At 41.6% G+C, this 19,047-nt stretch overlaps 1 protein-coding gene across 5 annotated transcripts in view; it reads left to right on the top strand.

Annotated features, from left to right (window-relative positions):
• HECTD4 (HECT domain E3 ubiquitin protein ligase 4) overlaps positions 1 to 19,047 on the top strand; it is a 152,092-nt gene that overhangs the window by 88,525 nt on the left and 44,520 nt on the right. For all 5 annotated transcript variants that reach the window (XM_024567078.3, XM_024567080.4, XM_024567077.4 and 2 more), the window contains exons 33-44: positions 387 to 533; positions 1,430 to 1,614; positions 2,834 to 2,987; positions 3,874 to 4,154; positions 4,364 to 4,553; positions 5,741 to 5,822; positions 6,835 to 7,037; positions 8,527 to 8,662; positions 9,898 to 10,080; positions 10,553 to 10,717; positions 11,098 to 11,267; positions 12,198 to 12,313. In XM_024567078.3, coding sequence (XP_024422846.3) covers positions 387 to 533; positions 1,430 to 1,614; positions 2,834 to 2,987; positions 3,874 to 4,154; positions 4,364 to 4,553; positions 5,741 to 5,822; positions 6,835 to 7,037; positions 8,527 to 8,662; positions 9,898 to 10,080; positions 10,553 to 10,717; positions 11,098 to 11,267; positions 12,198 to 12,313 — 2,012 coding nt within the window. The remainder of the gene's footprint in view (positions 1 to 386; positions 534 to 1,429; positions 1,615 to 2,833; positions 2,988 to 3,873; positions 4,155 to 4,363; positions 4,554 to 5,740; positions 5,823 to 6,834; positions 7,038 to 8,526; positions 8,663 to 9,897; positions 10,081 to 10,552; positions 10,718 to 11,097; positions 11,268 to 12,197; positions 12,314 to 19,047) is intronic.

Below are 19,047 nucleotides of genomic sequence, written 5' to 3'. Positions count from 1 at the left end.
TGTGTCTCAAATAAATGGTTTCATTATTAAATAAGTTTAGGGAATCTTGGGTCCTATTCTCTTGCTCTCAGAGATACTATGGGCTTGAACTTCATAGAGCTCCAAGAAGTTCTACAGTAGAGAGCCATGCTTAACTTTACCTAACCTAGGAGTCCTCAGACTTCTGTTGAGTGTGGGCATTGTCTTTGAGGAGCACTTAGAAATCCTTCCCCGCCGTCGTCTGTGGTCCTGCAGTTTGGGAAACACCAGTGATCTCTGAGATCCCTTTAGTTCTGGATTCAGGTAGACCCTCCTGGGCTTCTCAGGAGTGCTTCTCCCACTCCCGTGTTCACTATCACTGTTCTTGCCGTGGCTCAGGAAGGCTGACTCTTGGTTCTGTTTCACAGAATTGAAGAACTAACCTGTGGTGGGATGGTCGAGCAGGTCCAGGAAGCCTTCGGCGAGACCATGACCTCTGTGGTGTCTTTGTGTGCTCGTTACCCTATTGCGTGTGCAAATAGCATTGGGCTCTTGTGCACCATCCCTTACACCAGGTGAGCAAGGAAATGCTTTTTTACTGTATGTGAGTTATACCACAATGGAGTTGATTAAATAAAAATATTTTTCAATGAAAAAATTTGGATTTTTTTTTGCTTTGATTATCCAGTGACATTATCACCCTGATTAAAGGAGCTTGCCTCCTGACACTTAAAATTACCATGTAAATTCCTTATTGTTGAGTTCTTATATGATCCAAAGTGGCCACTAGAGATTATGTTACATTGTCAGAGTGGAGAGATTTGAAGGAAAGAAAAAAGCCCCTAGGAGATTACTTGCATATTTGGCAAAAATTGTTTGCATACGCACATCTGTTTCCCTCTTAGTCATTTGGTCAATAGTTTGAAGACATCAAGCAGTCATGAAGTCATTCTTTGAATGCCCTTGTGATAAGATATGTAATTTTTTTAAGATTTTTATTTTATTTTTGGAGAGAGGAGGAGGGAGAAAGAGAGGGAGAGAAACACCAATATGGGGTTGCCTCTCACACACCCCCTACTGGGGACCTGGGCAGCAACCCAGGCATGTGCGCCAGCCAGGAATCAAACCAGCGACACTTTGGTTCACAGGCTGGTACTCAATCCACTGACCCACACCAGCCAGGGCAAAAAACATGTAGTTTTTCTATTATGGCAACCTTGAGTTGATGCCATCAATTTTTATTTTGCTGTTCTGTATGAATAAACCAGAACTTGAACTCCCTTATTTATGAAGGAAAACCTGATTCTACAAAAATATTTCTGTGTTCAGTTATACATGGTAGTGTTGTAAGTCATAGACAAAGAACTATATGATGTGTTTCCTATTTCTTTGATAACCTGAGTCTCAAGTGAGGGGTTCCTGAGGGCTGATCAGTTATGTTTGTTCTGTGCAACCCTTCCCGCCTGCCCAGGAGTGAGGAGAAGTGCCTGGTGCGCAGTGGCCTTGTCCAGCTCATGGATCGACTGTGTAGCTTGAGCAGTCAGACGGAGTCCAGCTCCAGTGAGAAACAAACTAAGAAGCAGAAGGTGGCCACCATGGCCTGGGCAGCCTTCCAGGTGCTTGCCAACCGCTGCGTTGAGTGGGAAAAAGAAGAAGGTAAGAAGCAGGATTCCTTTCTAGAATGCATTGATTTCTTCTTTGATGTATTTATTTATTAAGTATTTGTGCTGGATGGGGAAAAGAGAGCCTGTGTTTAATGACATAATCAGTTGGGTTTAATCAGTTAATGATTTCATGAGGGCCTCTTCAGCATGATTCTATGAAAATCTATAGCTACACTATGACATTAAACAACAGCCTAACCTAGAGGGTGTGAAATAAGCCAAACACAAAAAGACAAATACTGAGTTATCTCACTTATTTTTGGAATACAAAAAGCTAAACTCTCAGAAACAGAGAGTAGAATGGTGGTTACCGAGGGCTGGGAGAAGGGAAAATGGGGAGATGCTGGCCAAAGGGACAGACTTTCAGTTATAGATCTGGGGATCTCATGTAACTCGTGACAATTAATACTTTATTTTATACTTGAGAGTTGCAAAGAGAGTAAATCTTAAGTGTTCTCACCACTTACACAAGATAGATAACTGTGAAATGATGGATGTGTTAACATGATTGTGGGAATCATTCACAATATATAATATGTACATTAAATAATCAGGTTGCACACCTCTTTAAAAAGGCACGTTGTACAATCTAAACATACGCAATCTTTACTTGTTATGTCACTATAAAGCTCTGGTGGGGGGATGATAACCACCCTGATGAAGTAGTGACCCCAGGAAATCAGGAAGATATTTTTGTTTCTTTCTTGTCAACACCACTAATGGTTTCCAAACAAATATTTTATGAAATCATCTTCCAGTTTGCACTTTCAAGGTGCTATTTCCAAATTATTTTTTATTTACCAATCTAATTTAAAAAATAAACGTGAAGGGTAATTACTCCATAATATCCCAGCTCTGTATATAGTTTGTTTGTTTATGCTTGTTCATTCATCATACATTCTATTGTCTTGAGAGCCAGGCATAAGATGAATAAATAAGGCATTGCTCCTCCTTTTGAGAGATACGGTTCAACGGGGGAACTAGACCAATGAACAAATAATTACAGGGTAATCAATGTCATAACCAAGGTGAATACAAAGTGCTGTGGGGCCATAGAGGTTTCTATAGACAGCTGTGCTAAGGATCAGGCAGGGGCAGGTGGTGCAGAGGGCTTTACCACAGGGAGGCCGAGAGGGCGCGCTTGCCACAGCTGCAGGCTTGCCATGGCTTCCTGGGGTTTCACCAGGCTTTTCCTGTCTTTACTTCCCAAGGCGGCTCCACAGAGGCCGTTCACTCAGGTCTGGCCCGTCAGGTGTCCAGCCTTCTCACTAACCATCTTGCCAGAGCGACTGAGTGCTGTGGGAACCAGGCTGCTGGAAACGATGCTCTGCAGGACGTTCTCAGCCTCCTCAATGATCTCTCGAGGTACGGCAGGCCCAGCCGGAGCCCTGGGAGCAGCTGGCTTTCCTTATGAGTGATTGGGGTGTCTTCGAGTGGTGCTTGTCTTTAGAACCATCTAAATTACTAGGCTGTTCCTGCCTCAAGAAAAACAGTAGAGAATAAAGTCATTGAAAAGTAGTATGTAGTTTGAAAATGTGAGGATTGTTTAGATGATTATAAAATATTATCATTTGCTTTCATAATTTCTGGTAACATCTGCTAGACCTTCAAGTTTATGCATTTGCATTCAATAACCAAAAACCCTTACCCTCATTTAGCAAGATTGAAGAATAATCAATCAAGACCTATGATGAACTCTCTTTCTCATGCTGTGTCTTTAGAAGACCTCTGTGGAGGTTTACTACCATCGTGTGTGAGCCATGAGGCTCACGAAAGCTCGTCCACAGAACTACCGGTTCTGTGGCTTCTGCTGGACTCTGCTTTCTCCTTAGTACAATATGACAGGCTCAGCTGTGGCAGATCCCAGACTGGTGAGACATTTGGTCTCAAAGTACTCCTTAAAAAGGAATGAAAGACTAAGCCGTAAGCCTCCTAGAGTGGGTTTCTAAGTCTTGGTGCTCTGTGAATATACTGAACTACAGGATCTCATTTAAGCAAACATCAGGGATCAGAAAATATTCAAAAATCTTTCTTTTTAAGTGTTATTGGTCTATTATGAGATTTCACCAGATTATTTTAAAAAAACAAAAACCCTTAATTCTCCTTCATAAAAGCATAGTGCCAAACCCTTGTCTTCCTCATGAAATCTGAAGTCATCTGTTGGTTTCACCTCATTTAGGGACCTCTTGCTTCTAAATTTCTACAGGCCAGCATTCCCAACATTGTGTACCTTTTCTTCCTTCTTTCCCAGGAGTCACATCGGTAAAGCCATCCTAAGCCAGCCAGCATGTGTGTCCAAACTCCTCTCCCTGCTGCTTGACCAACGCCCATCTCCAAAGCTGGTCCTTATCATCCTTCAGCTGTGCCGGGCGGCACTCCCACTAATGAGTGTAGAAGATTGTGGGAACGTGGAGCTCCCACCCTGGAGCTACTCTGTTCCTTCCCTGAACAGTGAGCAGGAGGATCCCAGTGACCCAGCATCCAAGATCGCCTCGTTGCTCTTAGCAAAGCTGGCAGATTATGTGGTCCCAGGTGAGTAGCTTTTGGATGGGAAAATGACACTGAGGTGCCCACTTCTGTAGACAGTCAGATTGAGCTTTCACTTTTCCAAAACGGCAGCTGGGTGCTTCTGCAATAAAAGGGACAGAGAAGGGACAGAGCAGGAGAGAGGGTGGAAGAGAGATTCCAAACCAGTGTTTTCCCTGCACAAACAACACTGCAATTTTTCTGTTTGCTTAAAGGATGTCAGACAGTTCTTTCTCCAACCGCTTCTGAACCGGATACCTCATTGACCAAAACCAGTCCCAAGAATTCCTTAAAAGGAGATAAAGATCCTGGAGAAGAGAGTGAAGCAGTGGATGGCAAGCTCTCCATCTTTATCCACAAGCGGGAGGACCAGTCATCCCATGAAGTTCTCCAACCATTACTAAGGTGACAATGATTGTAATAGCTACATGTCATCAAGCACTAACCATGTCCCAGGCCTTGTGCTAAGCCCCTTATGTACATCAGCTGTCTCAGCCCTCTTAGCAAATCTAAGACGTAGTCACTATTACTGTCATCCCTGTTCTTATCCATGGAGAAGCTGAGGCTGCACTGAAATGCAGACACAGGCCTCTCTACCCACAACTTAATGACAGCTCAGTACTGTCTCTCCAAACTCAACAGAGAGCAAAACCCTGTTGAGAATGTATTGTTTGTGTTCAATGGAGAGTTTGCCTTGTGACTTGGGCTTTGAGAAGGAATAATGCAATGTTATTGGCGTCCTTTAACCATCGGTAAATTTAAGGATACCATTGACTGAGGGGTGGAGAAATAAGAGAAACTTTTTTAAAACTTTAATTCATTGAAGTATAAATGGTATGATTGCTTAACAAGGAAGTAGAAATATACCATTATTGTCCAGCGATCACAAATCTATGGGGGCCTGTTAGTGAGATCCAGGACAACGGGAAGGCCTGCCACGGAACACAAGGGAATGTAGAGCAGGTGTTTATGCCTCAGATGGAAGAGTCTTCTCTTCAAATAAATGCTTGGATGATGGTGTCATCTTCATAATTGGGTCCCTTGTCTGCCATCATGGCAACTGAAAGCACTAATGGGTTGCTGGCATAAACTAAGCAGGGTCAGAGCAGGTTGGTGCTTAAAAGGAGAAATCTCCAAGAAACATTTTTGGGCATTGTAAAACATCACAGTGTAACTTTGGTGGCAGAGGAAGCTGAATTATTAGAAAGGAAGATCTAATCATTTACACCAAGGCATCGACTCCATGCTGTTGTTGAAGTCCCCTCACTTTGGGATTCAGATCACTTCCTGAGTGCCTCATATGTGCCCTGCCTTCCCTTGATTATAGGTTCAGACTCTCGACTTTGTTCAGCTCTTTAGTTTGTACATCATTTCCACATAGGTTTTTAATTATCTTTAAAACCAGCTGTTATGATTCCTTAAAGTGCTGTAATTAAGCAATAGTAGATCATTTTCTTTTTGGAAAAATTGAGTCTTACTTTGAATTTTGAAAACCCATAATGGTAGCCTGACCGTTGCCAGGCTGCCTCCCGGCCACCACCCCGAGCTGTGGCCATGGCTGAGCACGGCCTTCCTCTGCCTTCCCTTTTTAGTAGCTCCGAAGGACGGCCCTTCCGACTTGGTACCGGCGCCAACATGGAGAAAGTTGTGAAAATGGATCGAGACATGACCAAGGTAACCCTAAAATGGAGAAACCTGCTCTGACAAGGCTCATGATTACAGGACACTTGCCATGCTTCAGGTTTCACAAGACATTTTTTCAATGCAAGTCCCCACAAAGAGGCAGGGTGACAAACTGAAGTCAGTAGCTTAACTGAGGACATTTTCAAGAGAAGTAGTCAAAGTCAATTTGTCATTAATGTTAACAAGTAAAAGAGAACTCTTGGTTTTGACCTAGAAAGTTTTCATTTGCTCTGCTAAAAATAAAAAAAGTTTTACAGCCTAAAATACTTTAAAATTGATAATAGATGAAAGGTGGTTAAAAGAATAATGATGGATAATAAGAAATAAAGACAAATAGCCTATCAAAATACAAAAATATGCCCAGGTTCACAAATTACACAATATATTAATGAAGGAAGGGAATAAAAGCAATAGCAATATGTCATTTTTCACCTGGAGGACAGATTAAGAAAGATTGAGAACGCCCATTCTCGTCCAGGTGAGGGTAACAAGGCATTCTTGCTCTGCATGGTTCTCTTTGTAAAAAAAAAACCATAGAATCTTTGCACACATAACTAGGTGATTGGTTACAGAAGTCGTTATATGTGAATTATAAATCATAAAAATCAGCTTTTAATTATAAAAAAATTTTAAATGTTCGTGTAATGACATACTATACAGCTATAAGAAATTGAAGTCAGATAACTTTATATGCCAACATAGGAGTACATTATGATATTTTGATAACTGATAGAAATAAATGGAAAAATTCTGTGTGTAGAGTGACCTATGATCATGTAACTCAGAATTTGCATGGAAAAAATCTAGAAGACGGACAATTATCTGTATTAGGTGAAGACATGGGATGTTTTTGGGAATTTCACTTCCCACACATAATATTTGAGTGTCTGAATTTTTTTAAATGAGCCTGGATTGCTTTGGTAGTTGGGGAAACAGGTTTTACAAAGACTAGAGATGAGAAGAGTGACATGAATATCGAGAGTGTCTTCACACTGACCTCCAGGGTGGCTGTTGCGAAGTGATCACAGAAGAGGCTGCAGCTGCTCTGCGGAAGGCAACCAAGTGGGCACAGTCAGGCCTCATTGTCAGTGTTGGGCCACCCGTAGAATCCGTCAACCCGGAGACTGTGAGTGGGTTGTCCACGGGTGACAAGAAGAAAACCGCCCAAACTTCCATTTGCCGAGAGAGGAACTCTGAACTTGCCAGGTAAAACCTTCCACAGGGTAGAACCTGTCCATACTCCCCTCAGATTTACTTTGTGATGGATTTTTTAGGGGGTTAATTTTATATCACCTCCTTGACCTGCTGGAAATGGGGACTGAGGACTTAAAATACCCATGTGAGGTTGTGATGGATGAATTAGGGAGGCACACCTGGCTGAGAGGACAACCTATAGACAAACGGTTGTTTTTCTGAGAAAGGCCACTACCGGAATCGTCAGCTACAGTTTATTTTTGTTTTTTTCTAGGTGGGGGAGTGGGTATTAGTGAACTCTGATCTTGCTTCCTTGACTTCTTCCATAGGATACTTCCCATCATTCCAACTGTACACATAAACTTCTTTCTGGGGGAGGAAAGGCTGGATGAGTGTTGCCTCTGGGAAGTTTGTGCCAGGTGATCTGTGCTTGCGAGTCAGGGGCAGACACAGTGTCATGTCTTTCCCGACCCTGATGGCTTACCCAACCCAGAGCTTGAAGTCCATTGTTTTGGAGGGGTCTTTAGTTACCAGAAAGACTAGGAGAGAGGTGGTTTCTTCCTAATGCTAACTTAGCATCTCTTTCTCTCAGTCAAAGAAATCTGCGTTTTCTTGTATGAATAGAAAATGTTTTCATCTGGGCCAACACTAAAGCTACTTCTTCACATTCTTTTTAAAAATTATTGATTCTTTTTATTTATTGATTTTAGAGAGAGAAAGGGGAGGAGAGAGAGAGGAAAAACCATCAATTTGTTGTTCCACTTATTAATGCATTAATTGACTGATTCTTCCATGAAGGGTGACCAAAAAAACCCCGGAATTATCTTCTGGAGGGTGTCCCCCTTGTAGTAAAGGCTTCCCCTGCTAAGTGAGTGTTCTAGAAACCCACGTATCAGTGTACCAGCTGGTGTTATTGCGAGAGGCTGTGTTCGGCTTCAGTGCATTTTTTTGAAGACTCTTTCAACGTGTCTGCCCATTTCATGATGGGTGATTTATGAGCACACCTGTCCACACCATGCTGAATGTTCAGTAGTTTTTGACCAAAATGGTATGACCCCCATGCCTCACTTTCCCTATTCACCAGATTTCACCCCAAGTGACTTTTTTGTTTCCCTGGATGAAAAAGTCCTCAAAAGGAAACGTTTTATCAGTGTAGAAGAGGTGAAACAAAAAAATGGCAGCAGCACTGAAAGGCATCAAAATCGACGAGTTCAAAAATTGTTCTGAGCAGTGGAAAAAACATCTTGATAGGTGCATTACATCAGATGGAGAGCACTTTGAAAGTGACTGAAGTATAAAAATGTAAGAGTAAATACACAATTTTTTATAAATTCCGGGTTTTTTGAGGGTCCCCTTTTGTATGTGCCCTAGCTGGGGACCAAACCCACAACCCTGGTGTATCAGGACTACAATCTCACCAGCTGAGCTTCCTGGCCAGGGCTGCTATACATTCTTAACCATGGCACCGGCCACTGACGATCTTCCCTGTTGACATGTGCAGGACCGATCCCGTCCGACCTTTCATCAGCGGCCACGTGGCAAACAGCATGGCCGCCGAAGTGATTGCCTTGCTGCATAGCTTATTAATGGCACCTGAATCAAATGCTGCTCAGATATGGACCACAACAGCAGAAAAGGTTAGTATGGTGTTATTGCTTAACTGAGGAAGCAAGAAGGAAGTTAGACCTTTTTTCCCAATTGATTTTTTTTTTTTTTTTTTTTTTTTTTTTTAGAGAGAGAGAGAGAAACATTAGTTTGTTGTTTCACTCATTTATGCTCCTTGTATGTGGCCTGACTGGAGATCACACTTGCAACTTTGTGTATCAGGTCGACGCTCTTAATCAACTGAGCTACCTGGCCAGGGCCAAGTTAGAGTTTGGTTTTTTGGGGGGGTTTTTTTAAAGATTTTATTTATTTACTTCTAGAGAGAGAGGAAGGGAGGGGAAAAGAAAGGAAGAGGAAAAGAAAGGGAGAGAAACATCGATGAGTGAGAGAAACAGCAATCGGTTGCCTCTCGCACACCCGCAACCAGGGACTTGGCCTGCAACTCATGTGCACTGACTGGGAATTGAACCCATGACCTTTTGGCGACAGGCCGGCACTCAATCCACAGGTCAGGGATGGGGTTCTTTTTAAATCATGCCTAGCAATAGTAAAGTAAGATTTCCGAGGTTGGCTAGTTATATTTATTACCTGTTTCTCCCCTGAAATTTGCTTTCATTTACTAGTTTCAACTCTGTTCACATAAATCTCCTGTCACTGACAATTCTAATCTTGCAGAAGACAAGACAATTCTCAGGGAAAGAATGTCACCCCTCCTTTCTCCTTCCTGCTTGTGTTCCAGTGGCACCGACGTTAGGAAATCATGCAGCCTTGGTTACTGGACTCGTTAAGGATACTTACTAAGCCCTACGGAAGCCCCTGTGGGATTTACACTTCCTGAGTGCTTGTCAGTAATTCATCATTACACGTAATAGTCTAGTTTCTTGAAAGCTAAAGATCTGTAATCAATTCCCCTTTCCCATAGTCATTCTTCTAGTGAACTGTGTATATCATGTCCTAAGGGTAATTAGGTGTCAAGACGTAGCCAGTGTGCTGGGGTGGTTTCCCATCAGATCAATTCTTGCTTTTAGGGGTTTTATTAACACAGTTTTGAATCTCCCATATCTTAAGATTGTATGTTTCCAGTTCTGTCCAATTTCCTAAGGCAAATACAGCAGGAATGTCATGGGTCATACCTAATAGTTATTTCATCCCCTCCGTATCAACAGTTCCTTCAGTACCTGGGACCCAGTCACTGTTGTGGACACTCATCACCCTTGGTACCAAAACTGCCAAAACTCCTCCTCCATGGCCTGCTGCTTTTTTTTAGGTTCTGTCTCGTGCACTGATGTACATTCCACAATTGGGGAAATACGCGGAAAGCATTCTGGAAAATGGAAGCAGTAGTGGCAGAAAACTCGCCAAACTTCAGAGAATTGCCCGCCAGGCTGTCGCCGCACTGTGTGCACTTGGAGGCTTCAAAGAAACGATCAAGATAGGGTCCGAGGTTCAGGTAACCAGCTACCATTTCCCAAAAACATTGCTTTTCCCCGTATATAAACATCCATTGATTAACTGACCATCTGTAAGACAAGTATCGTCCACCCAATTGGACAAAAATCCTTGGTCCTTCAAGCTAAATCAGGAATCTGAGAAACTCATGCATTCCAATCTACACTGTGTTGCAAACTATTTAAATATTAGAAGAGTACTATATGTTGTTAACTGTAATACTTGTGTCTTATGGTATCGTTAATATTGGCAGTATTTTAGAATTGAAAGTTTTGAGATTAAATTATACTGTGATCACCTTGGCATGAGGTTGTAGGACCATTATTTGAGCTCCTGTTCAGGAATCTGTGATTTAATAAACTGTTAGCATGATGCCCATAATGACAGCTGTGAATTTACTGTCCCCACTTGTCACACAGAGTTGCTTCCACTATCAAAGCTGGGAGGTGGTGCTGATCCATCTGTGTCTCTAGGTTTTAGGTAGAGGAATATCAGGAAGCATCGGAGTAGTGGCTTCTATCAATGAACAGGAAGGTATAGCTACAGTCAGATTCCCACCCATAGACTGTAGAAAGACTTCGCAAGCATCAGACACACTGACTATTCCATTGTCTAGACTTTGTGTTCCAAGATCAGAGGTAAGGTGATTTTTAAATGCATTGTAAAATGTCACTGCAAATGGTGCCTGTACCGCAATGAGTAATGTGCACAGTGCAGAAGCACAGATACTTGGTTATCTTAAATTTTAGTTGTGATGTGTATTTTTATATTGGTGATGAGTATTTAATAGTCACATTTGTGTGAAAATTCTTATCTCAATGACAAAATTCAAGTCTTTGGTTAGAAATATTTCATTGTTGTATTTGTAATTGTTTTGGTCTAGTTTGTAATTTTCCGTATGGTGAGTTATTTTTTTTTAACGATATTGTAAGAATTAACTCCAGGTAATAACACCCTCGTTTCTTATAAACTAATACTTGAATTTAACTTTTTGCCATGCCCCTCCCCCCACCATCAGGCATTGCCTCTTCATAAACTGTCCATTACTGAGAAGGTAGTACAGGCAGTCCAGTCCATGTTGCTTCCTCAGGAGGGAAGTCTCTCTATTCATACCTCACTTCCTGCAACAGGAGATGGGTCAGCTCCTGTGATGGCAGTCGTTCGGCTCCTGGCTGAAATAAGAACAAGGTGAGTACCCTCCGAAGTTCCCCTAATGTGCCAAGGTGCTGCAGGCCACACAGGCAGGGGTCTTTGGTGGGCCCTGTACTCCGGACTTGGTGGCTCCACAGCATGAAGTTCATGCCTACCTGAGTAACAGGAACCATTTTCTTGTGCCATGTTTACTACAGTTTTGTTGCATTTCCCAATTTCTGCAACTTTTGTTGCAGTCCCTAATTAATGCACTTTGAAATAAAGTTTAGCTGTTCCCTTACGAAAATAATCAAAATGTGATATATGGAATGCATACAGAAGGCTTCACTTAATTTGCTTTGGTAAAAGAACTTTGCTCTTTACCTTTTTAAAATGGTTCAGGCTACCTTACTATGTATCTGGTCCATCACTGCCCAAATTGATAATGAGAGAGCAGGGAATGCTCACGGGTGTCGGTGTTGGAAAGAAAAGCAGTCTTTTCCTGCAAATACACTTATTTACCATTAAACAACAGAAACTAGTGTCACCTTTGATAATGAGACTTCTCAGAAAGCTCTCACATGTATTTTGAATTGGGTAAGAATCAAAAAAATACAGGTATTCCAAGCACTTGGATTCCTCTTAGTCCCAGAACACTCATCTTGCCCATGGAGTGCAGTGGAGGAAAAGTTGTTAAGAGACAGTGCTGAATTCTCACCTGGCACTGTGTGTCTCCATTTAGTGGAGGTGACAACCACTTTTCCTTTTTCTGGCGGTCTGTGCAGTGTCAGCAGTTACTGTGTGGGAAAAGGGAAGTTATTTATGCATTTCCAAACCAGCCCAGCTCAGGGAAAAAGTAAGAGGAAGGGGGAGTTTGAACCTTGTGGTAAATTAGGGGACAAAATTGATTGAAATGTTTTTCACAGTTGACTTTTTAGAGAATGAACATTGATGACTTTGAAATATTGTAAATCTTTTAACATTAAGAGCATGCCTGGTCATGGCCCAGCTTTTAGAAGACAGCTTATTTTGTGAAGAATTCATACAACAGTGCCCAGCAGCTGTTGAAGTTCTTAACCTAGTAGCCCAGGAATGCAGTGCTGGTGAGTACCTGTTATGGAAAGGGTCTTATCTTACTGAGCTTTGTGAGCACATTGCAGTTTGATAGTGGAACGTGAACAGTTCTCGCACACACACCCACCAAACAGCTGAGCTCTACAGGCAAAACTTACTACAACTCACTTTCATCCAGATCGAGAAGTGGAAATGAAAAGCTTTCAGTATATACCACGTAGGAAATCAGCATTTTTCAGTTTAACTTTAGGACCATGTCAGAATGGTTTTTTTCCTCCATTCATATTGATTCATTGCCCTTATTTCCCTATTAGAACTACCTGTGAATGGTCCTTAGGGCTGCAGGTGCTTTCTGACTGGTGTGATTGGCTACATATGAATTCAAAGTCAAGAGCGTACACCAGCATCGCTCTGTATGTGTTTCCCTGAAAACATTTAAACAGGTACACAAATAGGGAGACTGATATAACAAACCCTCGAGCTTCCATCCCCAGGTGTCAGCAGCTGTCACTCACAGCCAACTCTGGTTCACCTGCGCTGTTCCCTCCTGATCATTTCTAAGCCAATTTCTAGACAGTATTTTATCCATAAATACTTCTAGTATGTGTCTCTCTCTAAAACAACGACTCTTTTAAAAAAATAACCACTATGCCATGATCACATCTAAAAAGTTAACAGTAATTCTTTAATATTATTAAATATCTGGTCAGTGTTCAGCTTTCTAATTCTCTCAATAAGTCATGCTTGTTTTTACATTCGTTGATGTGATCAGGATCCAAGTAAAGTTTATACGCTGTAATTCATTACTATGTCTTTTAAATTTCTTTTAAAATAAAGATTTCGCTCAGTGTCTCTTTTTTCCCCTTGAATTTATTTGTTGAAAGGTTTCCCACAGTCTGGATTTTGTTGATTTTATCCCCATGGTGTCATTTAATATGTCCTTTTGTCTTCAAATTTCTTGTAAATTGATAGTTGGCTGGATGTTTTTAAGTGAAAATTCATGCTTTATCCCCAAGGATATAGTTGGACCGTATGTGAAATTGTTCACAATTAGGTTAGCATTTCTCCAGGGTTCTAGTACTAGCATTTTCATAAACGGTAAGAAAGAATGAATTTTAAACTTCCTTAATGGTTTTAGTTTATTCTTTTGTAGTCATTAATATTCATTTTACTTACAATTCCTGATTTCATCTTCTTTTTGAGTAACTCTAATCTTGTTTCTGCCCTTAAATTGTTGTCCTTTTTTACATGGTAGTGATTTCTGTTGGTTTGTTTTTGCTTTTTAATTTGTCTTCATTCTGTATCTGTTTCACTTCTCAAATCTCCTCCCTCTAATAAGCATAGTGAATTAGGGACTGTTGTTAAAACTCAGAGAGGCCCTAAGAGTGAGAAATAGAACAGAAGAAAAGGAGTTTGCTAGACTTCTCGGGTGAATTACTTGCGACTAAATTTTTGCCCATAATTTAGCGTTACACTTGTGAAAGGTTCTTAGTTCTCTGCCTCTGCTTTTTGGTATTCTTGGTTTAGGTTGCATATGAGACATTTTTTAATGATTTTATCAAACATATAACATGCTGAATTAATCACTTTTCTATAGGACTCTTTCTGAATATCCTCTTTTATACATTTTATGAAATAAAGAGGTCTTAATCTGTGAAGTTAACTTTGGTACTTAATGTACAAGCTAGAAATTACAATAATTTGGAGCAGTGATCTCAAATGGTTTTATTTTTTTTTTTTTTAACTTTTAAATATATTTATTGATTATGCTATTACAGTTGTCCCATTTCCCCTCCCACTCCATCCTGCCCACCCCCCTCCCTCCCACATTCCCCCCCTATAGTTCATGTCCATAGGTCATACTTATAAGTTCTTTGGCTTCTAAATTTCCTACACTATGTTTACCCTCCCCCTGTCTATTTTCCACCTATCATCTATGCTACTTATTCTCTGTACCTTTCCCCCCCCCCCCCCACTCCCTTAATGACAACCCTCATGTTCTAGTTGTTTGCCTAGTTTGCTCTCGTTTTTGTTTTATGTATGGCCGTTAATAACTGTGAGTTTGCTGTCATTTTTACTGTTCCTATTTTTGATCTTCTTTTTCTTAGGTAACTCCCTTTAACATTTCATATAATAAGGGCTTGGTGATGATGAACTTCTTTAACTTGACCTTATCTGAGAAGCACTTTATCTTCCCTTCCATTCTAAGTGATAGCTTTGCTGGATACAGTAATCTTGGATGTAGGTCCTTGCGTTTAATCTTGGGTAATGTAATTATGATGTGCCTTGTTGTGTTCCTCCTTGGGTCCAGCTTCTTTGGGACTCTCTGAGCTTCCTGGACTTCCCGGAAGTCTATTTCCTTTGCCAGATCAGGGAAGTTCTCCTTCATTATTTGTTCAAATAAGTTTTCAATTTTTTGTTCTTCCTCTTCTCCTTCTGGCACCCCTATAATTCGGATGTTGGAACGTTTCAAGGTGTCCGGGAGGTTCTTAAGCCTCTCCTCATTTTTCCAAGTTCTTGTTTCTTCATTCTTTTCTGGTTGGATGTTTGTTTCTTCCTTCTGGTCCACACCATTGATTTGAGTCCCAGTTTCCTTCTCATCACTATTGGTTCCCTGTACATTTTCCTTTGTTTCTCTTAGCATAGGCTTCATTTTTTCATCTGTTTTTCGAATAGATTCAACCAAGTCTGTGAGCATATTGATAACCAGTGCTTTGAACTGTGCATCCGATAGGTTGGCTATCTCTTCGTCGCTTAATTGTATTTTTTCTGGAGCTTTGAAGTGTTCTGTCATTTGGGCCATTTTTTTGTTTGTTTGTTTGTCTTGGCGCGTCTGTTACTTAAAGGGGCGGAGCCTTAGGTGTTCACCGGGGCGGGGTAATGCTGGTCACAGCACTGTGACACTGGACGTGGGGGAGGGGCCGAGTGGGAGCAATGGCGCCCACCTCACTCTCCTCCGGCTTTCAATCCTTCACTCCGCTACCCACAATCAAAATGGGCCACTATGGTGCTGGTTCCCGAGCAAGTGGGCCTGTGCACACTCCAGGCCCCTGTGGGTCTCTCCAACGACCTCTCCCGTGAGGCTGGGAGTCTCTCCTGCTGCCGCCCCAACCCCTACAGGCGTTTTCAATCAGAGGTTTGAGGCTTTATTTCCCGGAGCTGGAGCCCTGGGTTACGCGGTCTGCTTCTCTCCCCGCCGTTGGTCCGGTTTATCAGTCTGGATGAATGTTTATTTTCTATTTTCTTGGTGTTGGTCCCCCTTGCTGTTCGATTCTCCGTCAGTTCTGGTTGTGCGAGGAGGCGCAGTGTGTCTACCTACGCCGCCATCTTGGTTCTCCTCAAATGGTTTTAGTAATAACCCATCTAGCCCTTTTCTGTACTAGAAAAGAACTTTGCAGTAACAAGGGGTTGGAAAGAAACGTGTGGGAAGTACTCATTACTTGCTATAAAAGAGATGACTATAAGTTTGTATACATCAGTTTATATTCTAAAATAGTGTCCTATGTTGTAAAATGTAAAGGTGCTGACTCCTCAGCCATTTACCTGTAAAAAACAAACAATCCCTTCTCCCCCAGCATCTGGGCTACTCTGCAATGCAGCAGTGGGTTCTCAGAGCCCCCAAAGAGTTGTAGGCTGTGCTTAGGAGAAATGGTGTCTCATAAAGATTTGGGGTGGTGGGTAGAGGAGAACGTTCTTTGATTTTTATTTTTAGTGTGTTAATATATTTTTATTTCACATATGAAAATGTTATAAAATTTATAGGCAATAACATACTGAGTCTCGAAAATGAAAAAGTTCAATGAATTCCTTCTATTTTACTTCATCAGGAATAAATTAAGTGGCAGATTTAGCCATTGTAATGTTAACTAATTCATATCCAAATTTTACAGCTTCTCTGGTCCAAGGAAGAGTATCTAATTCCATTTGATCCAGGAAGATAACACTACAGAGCTTTTTCCCGTGAAGAAATATTCCTGAGAAATTAACCTGATCCCTTGGTTGAAATAGCGTAGAAAACAGATTTGAAACTGAAGAAAAGGCTTATAGAAACAAAAAAAAGTTCTCAATTTTATTTTGTGTTCTTACAGAAGCCAGAATCTCTCAGATTCAGCTCTTTCCTCTTCCTTACTTCCTTCCTATATACACTCATTCCTCAAGCCAGAGGTTTTTCTCAAACTTTGAAAGTTCATTAAGAATCCTGGGAAACATGGTTAAAATGTTGTCCAAGCTCTACCCAAAAGTCACAACTGTAAGTTGCAGAGGACCCGGGACAGTTGTACTCAAGGGTCACCTGGAGGACCAGTGCTCTGACTCCTGCCCTGATCCCCTTCTGTACCCGCCTTCCCCGTGCTGTCCTGGCTTCTGCGTGGGCAGCCCTTCCCAGGACCTGGCCCGGCAGCGGTTCCTCTTAGAAGGACCCCAGCTCCTGAGCACACCAGTGTTAAAACCGTAACCATTGCTGGCTCTGGAGTCAGCTCTCCTCTGACTGCCGTTTTAGGTGACCCTCAGACACTGAGTCGAGTATGGTGCCTCCATCCTGTCCTTACGCACTAAACAGCAGCCATATCCGATTCTTCCTTTGAAACGCTCCCCAAATGCACCCCTTTCCACCCGTGTCCACCACCAACTCCTGAAGTCAGGTGCTTTCTCTCTTGAGTTTAGACATCTACATGACTCTCTGAACTTTTCCTTCCTACACCTCATCTTTTCACATTGTCGTCAGCTACTTTCCTGGAGCCCCAATTCCAGTGGTGGTTGTCAGGGGCGTGGAGCTGTCACCAAGGGGCTGGCTTTCCCAAGCACAGTTACTACTGTGAAGTTGTCATTTTGGGGTCAGAATGAGCTTACAGCCCGTTGTGGCGGTTACTTGTTACTGTGACCAAACCACAATTTCTCATTGCTTTCTTGAATTTCAAGTATAGGAGCTTTTCACTCACACTAGAGTGTATCAGTTCTCCTCTTACATTAAGTCTCCCTCGAAGAAGACATGCCTCACTCTGCCAGGTAAGCCCCTGCTCCCTTGCTCCTCCCTACGCAGTGCTGCTCCCTTCTTATTTGGTACGCTTCCCCTGTCTGCACTGGACTGTCTCCGTGACACTTGTGACTGGTTGATTATAAGGATATCGTTGCAAACAGTTCATTGTATCATCCAGTTTAAGGTCTCTCAGAATAATTTTTAAGTCATTTTAACCAAAACTATTGCAAAGTGCTTATGAAAAATAGCCGGGCTCTTTGTTGACTAGTTTACAATGTGCTCCATGGATCTTGCAACTGAATAGTTTCCCTCTTTGATTTGTCCATTGGGAAGCACAGGTCTGGGCTGTGTCCTCCGGGAGTAAAGGAAGGACACTGGGCACACACCTCATGGCCTGCCCTCGCGCCTGCCTCACTGTGACACTCTGGTGTCTTTGCCTCAATTTTCCCGTCACCTTCTAATCCATGTCATTGGATCGTATTAGCTGTGGTATAAGTTCATAAATCTTTCTTGCTATTATCTGAAACAGCTCTGTACTTTACTTTTATTGGACTACATTTTATTCCTCCTAAGATATCTTTTTCTAAAACTGTGGCATAATTCACATATCATACGGTTTACCATTTTAAAGTGTCCAACTCAGTGGGTTTCCATATATTCACAGAGGTGTACAGCCACCACCACTATCTAATTCCAGCACATTTCCAGCCCCTCCCCTGCCAAAAAAACTTCGTACCCAGCAGGCAGCCATTCCTCGGCATACTCCTTCCCCAAGTCCCATGGCAACCACCAGGCTGCTTCGTGTCTCCCTGGATTGGCCTGTTCTGGGCATCTCATATCATACATAGGCAATCATACGGTATGGGCCTTTTACTTCTGGTTTCTTTCACTTAGCATCATGCTTTCAAGGTTCACTTGTGTTGTAGCAGGAATCGGTGCTGGATCCTTATTTTTTATGGCTGAATAATATTCCATTGTCTGGATAGACCACATTTTGTTTATCCATCGATCAGCTTGTGAACACTTTTGTTCTTTCTTTTTGGCTGTGTTGATAATGCTGCTGTAAACATTCACATGCAGGTTTTTATGTGGACATATGCCTTCGGTTCCCGCGGGTATATATAGGAGTAGAGTTGTTGGGTCTTACAGTAATCCTATCTTTCATTTTTGAAGAACTGCTTCCTTTTTTGAGCAACTGTTTTCCAAAGTGGCTGCACCATTTTACAATCCCACCAGCAATGTATGAAGGTCCCAATTACTCCATACCCTAGCCAACACTGGTATTGCCCATCTTTTTGATTATAGCTATCCGAGTAAGTATGAAGTGGTATCTCATTGTGGTTTTGATCTGCATCTTTCTAATGACTAATGATATTGAGCATCTTTGCATGTACTTACTGGCCATTTGGATATCTTTGGAGAAATATCTATTCAGATCCCTGAATTATAACAATTCTAGTATATAACAATTCTTTATATATACTAGATATACAGTCCCTAATCAGATATGATTTAATAATATTCCATTCTATGGGTTATCTTTTCACTTTCTCAAAAGGATACATCTGTCTCTCTTGAAACACAAAAGTTTTTCATTTTGATGAAGTCCAATTTATATAATATTCTTTCATTATTTGTGCTTTTGATATCATATCTAAGAAACCATTGCCTAATCTAAAGTAATGAAGATTTACACCTATATTTTCTTCTCAGAGTCTTATAGTTATATAGCTATAGGGTGTTTTTAGGTCTTTGATCCATTTTCAATAAATTTTGGGGTGTCACATG

Source organism: Desmodus rotundus, chromosome 7 (genome assembly GCF_022682495.2).
Source record: "Desmodus rotundus isolate HL8 chromosome 7, HLdesRot8A.1, whole genome shotgun sequence".
Taxonomy (NCBI): Eukaryota; Metazoa; Chordata; class Mammalia; order Chiroptera; family Phyllostomidae; genus Desmodus; species Desmodus rotundus.
This window is presented reverse-complemented; position numbering and strand designations above follow the sequence as displayed.